Below are 7,489 nucleotides of genomic sequence, written 5' to 3' on the forward strand. Positions count from 1 at the left end.
GAGCTGCAGGACAGCACAAGGGGAAGGGTTTGGGGACAGACAGACCAGGGGTGCAGGGAGGGATGGGTACCATCATCCCAGTGCTGGGCAGAAGGGCCTGGGGGCTCCTGGGGACAGCAGAGCTGCTGCTGGGGGTGGCTCACGGAGGACAGCGGGCCCTCAGCCCCGGGTTACCCGCTCACCTTGCTGCCAGCACGGGGCACAGCCACGCCTGCTCCTCTTGCTGCCAGCCCCTGCTCTGCCAGCCCAGCAGCCGTGTCCCTCCGGCCTGTCGGGGCTGTGACCATGCCGGTGACACCGAGAGAGCCCAAACGGCCTCCCCAGAGCACGTTATTGCCAGGAAAGCCCCTCGGGGCCGCCGGCTCCAGAGGGGACTCAGCGCTGACCGCAGTCACCGCGGGCCGCAGAGCCAGCGCCCGGGGCGGTGACGGGCGGCCCAGCCCCAGCCCACGCTGGCCCCCTGCCCTGGCTGCTCCGAGGCTCCCTGGCACCTTGGGGAGCGGACACACCTCTGGCAGGGCACAGCCGGGGGCTGGGGCTTTCCCTTTTTAGCTGCGCGGCTCGCAGGGAGCAGGCACAGCGCAGGAGGGCTCCGGCTCCCCTCGGCGGCCATGGAGCGGGCTCCAAACCTGGTAGGTGCCTCCCCGGCAGCCCGGGGCTTGCTCCTCGCTTTCCGTCTCTCACAGAATGATTTGCATGCTTGCTCACCTGGGGTTGTTTGCTTTGGGCCTGCCAGGGCCATCCCCCCGTGCCCAGCAGGGTGAGGATGCAGCAGCCACGGCCGGACAGACAGACGGCCGGACAGCGCGGCTCCGGGCACTGAGCCTCCCTGCCCCGGGGCACTGCACACCCACGGGCAGGGTGTGGGGCAGCCCGGGCCACTGCTGGGACACGAATAGCAGCGAGCAGCACTACAGAAAGCAACTTTGTTCCCTGCTGGGCAGCCTGCCGGGCGGGTGGCAGCACACGGCGGCGAGGCTGGAGGGAGAAGGGAAGGAAAAAAGCATCTGTTCTCTCTCACCGTCCTCAGAGCACAGAGGGAGGGAGAGGAGGGCTTGGATAAAGATCTCATTATTGACTGTGTCATCTCTGTAAGGCTCCTTTTAAACCAGAGGCTGCCCAGGTACAGCCTGGGCTGGGTCACTCCCCATGCAGCTGCCTCAGGGTGGGCAGGGAGGGGACAGGGCACAGCTCGGGCAGGACAGGCAGGGGCACTTTGGGGAACACAAACTGCAAGCAGGGTGAGGGGCAGCCACACACATCAGCTCATCATGAGTGTGCCCACCATCCCTGCAAACTGCCCTCAGGTGTTTCTCACCTGCAGGCCAGCACTGCCTTTGGGCATTGAATGTGCCACCTCAAAGCCAACGTGGTCCCGCCATCACCTGGTGACCCCTGGGAGGAGGGAGAGCTCCCCCTCCATGCCAGTCCTGCAGCCCAAGCAGCCTCTCACCATCCTCATCCTCCTTCTTCCTCAGCTTCTCCTCTGCATCTTCACCTTCGCCATGGTCCCGGTTCCCGAAGCCAAGGACCAGAGCAAGGCAGCCAAGGGCAGGAGAAGGGGCCTGGCACGGGCACCCACAGCCCCCCCCGGGCTGGCCTGGGCCCCGGATGACCCCTACAGCAGCATGGCAGAGTACGAGCACAGCATCCAGGACATGGTGCGCCAGCTGAGGAACGGCTCCGAGCCGGGGGACACCAAGTGCCAGGTGAACCTGAGGCTCTGGAGGTCCAACCGCAGGAGCCTGTCCCCCTGGGCCTACAGGTGAGCTCGGGGACAGGCAAGGGGCTCGGAGCCAGCACAGGGGCTGTGGAGGCTGCTGGAGGCTGTGATGCAGAACCCATTTCACCCCATCACCACCTCCCCAGCCTTGCCCCGTTTCCCTCTCCTCCAGGATAAACCACGATGCCACGCGGATCCCAGCAGACATCCCCGAGGCCCGGTGCCTGTGCAGTGGCTGCATCAACCCCTTCACCCTGCAGGAGGACCGCAGCATGGCCAGCATCCCCATCTTCAGCCGCCTGCCCGTGCGCCGCCGGCTCTGCCCGGGCCAGCTGGGCCACGGGCCCTCGGGCAAGAAGTGCCACAAGAAGTACCAGATGGTGATGGAGACCATTGCTGTGGGCTGCACCTGCATCTTCTGAGGCTGCAAAGCTCACACCCTGCAGCTCCCCCGGTGCTGGCCATTCTAAGCAGCTTGCTCTTGCTTCCCCAGCTTGCCCAGCCCTTTGGGAGAGGCCACCTGGCTGGGCAGCAGGGTGAGGGGAGGGCCCTGTGCAAGAACTCCTCAAAATCCCCCTGCAGACTCCGTCAGCCTCAGCCCCAGCAGCTGCTCTGGGGACACCCAGTGCAGAGGCACCCCTGGGAGTCACCCAGAGCAGAGGCAGCCCTTGGATCAGGATCGGGATCGGGATCAGGATCGGGATCAGGATCAGGATCGGGATCAGGATCAGGATCAGGCCTCCTCCCTTCCTAAAGTCCCCATTTCCCTTTGTTTGCTCCGTCGCTGCAACAGCTTCTGGCAACACCCAGCCCTCCCATCCTCCCCAGTCCTTCCCAGTCCTTCCCAGCCCTCCCACAGGTTCCTCTGTGCCAGGCTGGGTAGCCCAAGGAGTGGGGCAAGCTGCTGGTGCTTTGGGCAGCTTCTGAGGTCTCAATAAAGTGCATTGCTGGCTCTGGTCTGAGCTGCCCCTGCCTTGGCCCCTCAATGCTGCCCCTCTGTCCTGCCCAGCTTCTCCCACTGAGGCTCTTCTGCCCCCCAAACACACCCCCAGAAGCCCAGAGCACCTGGCAGGAGCTGTGAGAGCCCTTCCTGCATCCCTGGGGCACAGGAGGCAGGGTTGGGCTCCAGGCATGGAAGAGGCCCTGGGATCTCCAGCCTTACCTGTGAGGCTCCCAAGGGCAAAGCCAGGAAGGCAGGAGAGACTGGTGGGAGCTGGGAAGCTCGGGGGGACCCATCTGCTGCCAATGCCAGCCAGCCTCACCCCTGAAAGCCCCCCAATATCCCTCCCAAACACTGTGAGCCTTTCTCAGGAGAAGGCACAGGCTCCTTTCCAGCAGAGCCTGGGGTGAGGGAACAGGGAAACTGAGGCACACAGCACAGACACAGCAACACTGGGCAGGAACTGTATTCCTGAAGGCCTTCAAGTCATTGGGACACAACCTGTCCCTTGTCCCCCAGCCCCCCCTGGCCTCCCCAAGGCAATAAATACTCCCCAAACTACCGCACACCCCAAAGCTCCTGGCCCACCACCCCTCAGGGGCGTCACAGCTCCGTCTTCACCTTGTGCATCAAGTCCTTCTGGTCGATCTTGTCCAGCTGCTGATGCCAGCGGTTGTAGGCCAGCAGGGCCACGTTTTTGGCCGCCACTGCCGTCATCTCCATGGAGCTGGCCACCCACTCCACGCCGCTGAGGTAGAAGAGGCTCTCGTGGAGCACGACGGGCGGCAGCGCCTTGGCGGCGTCGTAGCGCGGGTACGTCGGCCACTCGGCCACCTGCACCGAGTAGTAGGACCTGAAGAGGGTCTTCAGCTGGGGCTTGTCCAGCGGCCGCGGGGACAGCACGCGCCACACGGCCGCCTCCTGCGGCTGCTTGCGCCGGAACGCCGCCGAGATGTTGACGGGGCAGATGTTGTCCATGGCGTGGAAGAAGAGCTCGGGGGTGTCGGTGGTGAGGATGCTGGTGAAAGGGAACAGCTTGGGGTCGGGGAAGCCGAAGTAGGAGGAGTTGAGGTAGCCGTGCACCACGGAGGTGACGGAGGGCTGGAAGGCGCCGGGCAGGTCGGCGATGGGGGGGTCGAAGTTGTCGAAGGTGAAGTTGCTCCTGCTGGGCTGCAGCGGAGTCGTCACCACCACCAGGTCGTAGAAAGCAGAGCCCTGGCCCTCGGTGCTCTCGTAGTGGACCTGGTACAGGGCTCTCCCCTCTGAAGAGAGACAGGGGACAGTCAGGAGCAGCCCTGAGGTCCGGGTGGTGCTGCCCTCACCCTCTTTTTTTCCAGCCTGACCTCCATCCCCTGGTTTTCCAGCACACACCAGTGCTGGACCACAGCACCCGATGGTTATGGATGAGTTGCTGATCCCTTAGGGTGGCAGAAAGGTTTCATTAAGACATAAAATGTTTCCAGAGAGGCCCAGCCTAGTGGGGGCAAAGAGGACTGGGGGAACACAGCCCACATCCCAGGCCCCAGATATTTTTCTGCTGTGGTGGAATGGGGAGCGAGCCTGCAACAAGGATGGTGCCACAGGAGAACCTGATGGACCTCAGGAGGAAGGGAGGGCAACCTCAGGGCTGAGGTTGGAGCTGCAGGGTCCCCACTGGATCAAAGGGAGAAGGACAGACCCTCAGGGCCTCTCCCAAATGCCTCACCAGAATCAGAATTCCCTCCAGCCACAGCACTCCCATGCTGCCACCACCAAGCTCCCACCCTGGTGCCCGCAGAGCCACACCCGTGCCCAGGCTCACCCGAGCTGTGCAGGGAGATGCCTGTCACCCTGGCTGAGATGACATTGGCTTTGGTCAGCTTCAGCAGACCTGAACACACCAGCTTATTCCCTCCTTCCACCGCCCAGGTGCTGCCCTGGGCTCCCGCCAGCGACATGGCCCCTGCAGAGAGGAAGACGAGGGTGGCTCCACAGCCTGGCCGCAGAGGGGACACTGAGGAGACTCACACAGCAAGAGGAGGTGGCTTTACCTGCGAAGGCGGGCACCAGCACGGACTGGCCGTAGCTGGAGCGCAGGACGGCGGCAATGACATCGTCCACGAAGCGCTGGGTGACACCGACCTCCAGCAGGGACTCGGCCACCGAGCGCTGGGTCATGTTCACAAAGGCCTCCCCGCCCAGCGAGCGCAGCAGCTCCTCCAGGCTGGAGAAGGCGTAGCCGTGTGCCTGGTACTTGTAGATCCTGGAGGCGACAGGAGCAGGGGGCACCTGGTGATGCCCCAGCCCCAGGGAAACCCCCCCAGCCCCACGGGCTGTCCTACCTCATGAACTTCTCCATCACCTCCTCCACCCACATCTGCAGGCGCAGGAAGCTGATGCCATAGTGCCACCAGAGGCGGAAGAGGTTGAGCAGGTACCAGTCGGTCTCCTCCAGGACGAAGTGCTCCCCGCTGAAGATGGCGCTTTTCCCGGCCACCTCGCGTCGGTGCTTGAGGCCTGCGGGAGCACAGGGAGCACGGGGCTGGGTCCCACCCTGGGACAGGCCAGCACTGGACACGTCCCGGCAGGGATAGGGGCAAGGATGCTCTTGGAGGAGCATCAGGAATGAGAGACCCCAAGGCACAGGTTCCCAGCCACATCGCGTTGGGGCATCTCATGGAGCTGCTGCTGCCGACCGGGACAGACTGGCAGGAGTTTGTGAAGAACCACCCAACACTAATGCCACCAGACCCCCGGATGGTGACCACCCTGTCCCCTTCTCTCTCCAGGGCACAACAGGAGAGACAGCAAGGAGATCACCACATTCCTTGTGTGCCAAGGGGGACTGGCCTAAACCCTCCCCACCACCCCAAGCACAGAGCCCGGGTGTGTCCAAACCCCCCAGCTCAGCGAGGGAGGCCATACAAGCGCCGGGACGCCCAGTCTCACCCAAGATCTTGACGAAGTCCTGCATGTGGAGGCTGAGGGCATGGATGGAGGCTCCGCGGCTCTCATACTGCTGCTTGTTGACGGTGACGGTGGCCAGGCGCCCTCCCACGCCCGCCGCCTCGTACACGTCCAGCTGCACCTGCGGCCCGAAGTGCTGCTGCAGGAAGTACGCGGAGGCCGAGCCCCCCAGCCCGGCGCCCACCACGGCTGCGGGCGAGAGCGGCCAGAGGCCGGGTCAGCAGCGCCCCGGGGCCAAGGGGGTCCCGCCGCTCCCCGGGCCGCGGCGAGGAAACACCAGCGGGGATGGGGATGCGCGGGGATGCGCGGGGATGCGCGGGGATGCGCGGGGATGGGGATGCAGGCTGCGGAGCGCAGGAGGGGTGCGGAACGCTCGGTGCCGGCCCCGGCGGGGCGGGGAGGCGGCCCGGTGCTGCCGGTGCTCCCGGATGCCCACCCCCACCCCGGGCATCCCCGCGTGTACCGATGGAGCGCGGCGCGGCGCGGGCGGCGGGCGCGGCCGGGAGCGCGACCAGGAGCGCGGCCAGGGCCGGCAGCAGCGGCAGCGGCAGCGGCAGCGGCAGCGCGGCGGGCGGCGGGGCCATGGCGCGGAGAGCGGGGCCGGCAGCGCCCGCCCCGGCCCGCCCCTCCCGCAGGCTCGGCCCCCGCGCCCCCCGCGCCCGCCCCGCCCCGAGCCCGGCACGGCCCGGGAGGCGGCACCGGCCCCGGCACCGCGGGGACACGGGGACAGTGACACCCTGCGACAGCCCCGGGCAGCATCCCCCTGCCCTCCGCTCCTCACAAGCGTCCCGCTGCGAGGGGCCAGCCTGAGCCTGAGATTTTCCATGAGCTCCATGTGCTCCGGGTAATGCTCACAGAGCTTGGGTCCCGGTGCTGCCTGGGCACGCTTTCCATCAGCTCCATGTGCTCCGGGTGATGCTCACAGAGCTTGGGCCCCGGTGCTGCCTGGGCACGCTTTCCATCAGCTCCATGTGCTCCGGGTGATGCTCACAGAGCTTGGGCCCCGGTGCTGCCTGAGCAGGTTTTCCATCAGCTCCATGTGCTCCGGGTGATGCTCACACAGCTCGGGTCCTGGCAGAGCAGAGCAGGCTGGGTCCTGCCCGCCTCATGCAGCAGCAAAGGCGTTTCCAGCTTTTGCTCGGACTTTCTGCCCTAGGCAAAACAAGATGCCTGACAGAGAGCGGTTTGTGCCAAGGGCATCCCACGGGAGCCCGCTGCTCCTCGGATTACAAAGGATAGCAAAGGCTGAGCAAAAACTCTCGAACAGGTTGGACATGTAATTACAGACCCAGAGCCTACTCCAGCCCAGGGCTGGCTCCTTACCCAGGGACAGAATTTTGTTTGAGAATCCATCCCTTTGTCTCCAGGAAACACAACACAAGCACAGGCCCCCTCCTTTCCCCAGCCAGGAGCCACTCCAGACTTTCTGCACGTACAACCCTGAACCTCAAGGCTGAATATTTGGGGTGTGCACAGACAAAAATGACCCTTGCTCAGCTCCCCCCCACAATGGGCAAGATCCCACCGGGATGGGGAGATGAGGATCCCAAGCAGCTCAAAACACAGCACACAAATATCTTTGCAGCACATCTTGGGTTTTAACAAGCTCTTGCTTAACCAGCCTCATTTCCCCAGGGCTGTGGGTGACAAGAAATGTGCTGTGCACACAGCAGGGCTCCCAGGCAGGTCAGCACTGCTCCCAGTCCCCACCCTGCTCGCAGGAGTTTGGGTATTTTCTCATGCCATAAGCAAAATGCTCTGCCCCAAGCTCTGAGGCTTTTCTGCACATGGTGGTTTGAGAACTCCCAACTCTCACTGTTGCTGCAGAGAAAAACCAGCAGAGCCAGAAATTGCCTAATGGCAGCAGCAGGATTTCCTGG

At 64.5% G+C, this 7,489-nt stretch overlaps 2 protein-coding genes across 2 annotated transcripts; one reads left to right on the forward strand and one right to left on the reverse strand.

Moving 5' to 3' along the window:
* The first annotated feature begins 570 nt into the window (after positions 1–570).
* IL17B (interleukin 17B) lies at positions 571–2,380 on the forward strand. Its single transcript, XM_066560352.1, has 3 exons — positions 571–632; positions 1,479–1,765; positions 1,896–2,380. The coding sequence occupies exons 1-3, from the start codon at positions 612–614 to the stop codon at positions 2,143–2,145; spliced, it is 558 nt and encodes a 185-aa protein (XP_066416449.1). The 5' UTR covers positions 571–611; the 3' UTR covers positions 2,146–2,380.
* Positions 2,381–3,111: 731 nt separating this feature from the next.
* Positions 3,112–6,193, reverse strand: PCYOX1L (prenylcysteine oxidase 1 like). Its single transcript, XM_066560120.1, has 6 exons — positions 6,073–6,193; positions 5,592–5,798; positions 4,985–5,159; positions 4,694–4,905; positions 4,465–4,605; positions 3,112–3,925 (listed from the first exon to the last, which is right to left on the reverse strand). Exons 1-6 carry the CDS (start codon positions 6,191–6,193, stop codon positions 3,267–3,269), a joined length of 1,515 nt encoding a protein of 504 aa, XP_066416217.1. The 3' UTR covers positions 3,112–3,266.
* Between the last annotated feature and the right edge of the window lie 1,296 nt (positions 6,194–7,489).

Source organism: Molothrus aeneus, chromosome 15, assembly GCF_037042795.1.
Source record: "Molothrus aeneus isolate 106 chromosome 15, BPBGC_Maene_1.0, whole genome shotgun sequence".
Taxonomy (NCBI): domain Eukaryota; kingdom Metazoa; phylum Chordata; class Aves; order Passeriformes; family Icteridae; genus Molothrus; species Molothrus aeneus.

Coding starts and splice junctions, on each gene's coding strand:
- IL17B (XM_066560352.1), top strand. CDS start 612: ATGGAGCGGGCTCCAAACCTG. Junction 633..1,478: donor TGGAGCGGGCTCCAAACCTG/GTAGGTGCCTCC, acceptor CTTCTTCCTCAG/CTTCTCCTCTGCATCTTCAC. Junction 1,766..1,895: donor CTGTCCCCCTGGGCCTACAG/GTGAGCTCGGGG, acceptor CCTCTCCTCCAG/GATAAACCACGATGCCACGC.
- PCYOX1L (XM_066560120.1), bottom strand. CDS start 6,193: ATGGCCCCGCCGCCCGCCGCGCTGCCGCTGCCGCTGCCGCTGCCGCTG. Junction 5,160..5,591: donor GGACTTCGTCAAGATCTTGG/GTGAGACTGGGC, acceptor GTGCTCCCGCAG/GCCTCAAGCACCGACGCGAG. Junction 3,926..4,464: donor CATCTCCCTGCACAGCTCGG/GTGAGCCTGGGC, acceptor GTCTCTCTTCAG/AGGGGAGAGCCCTGTACCAG.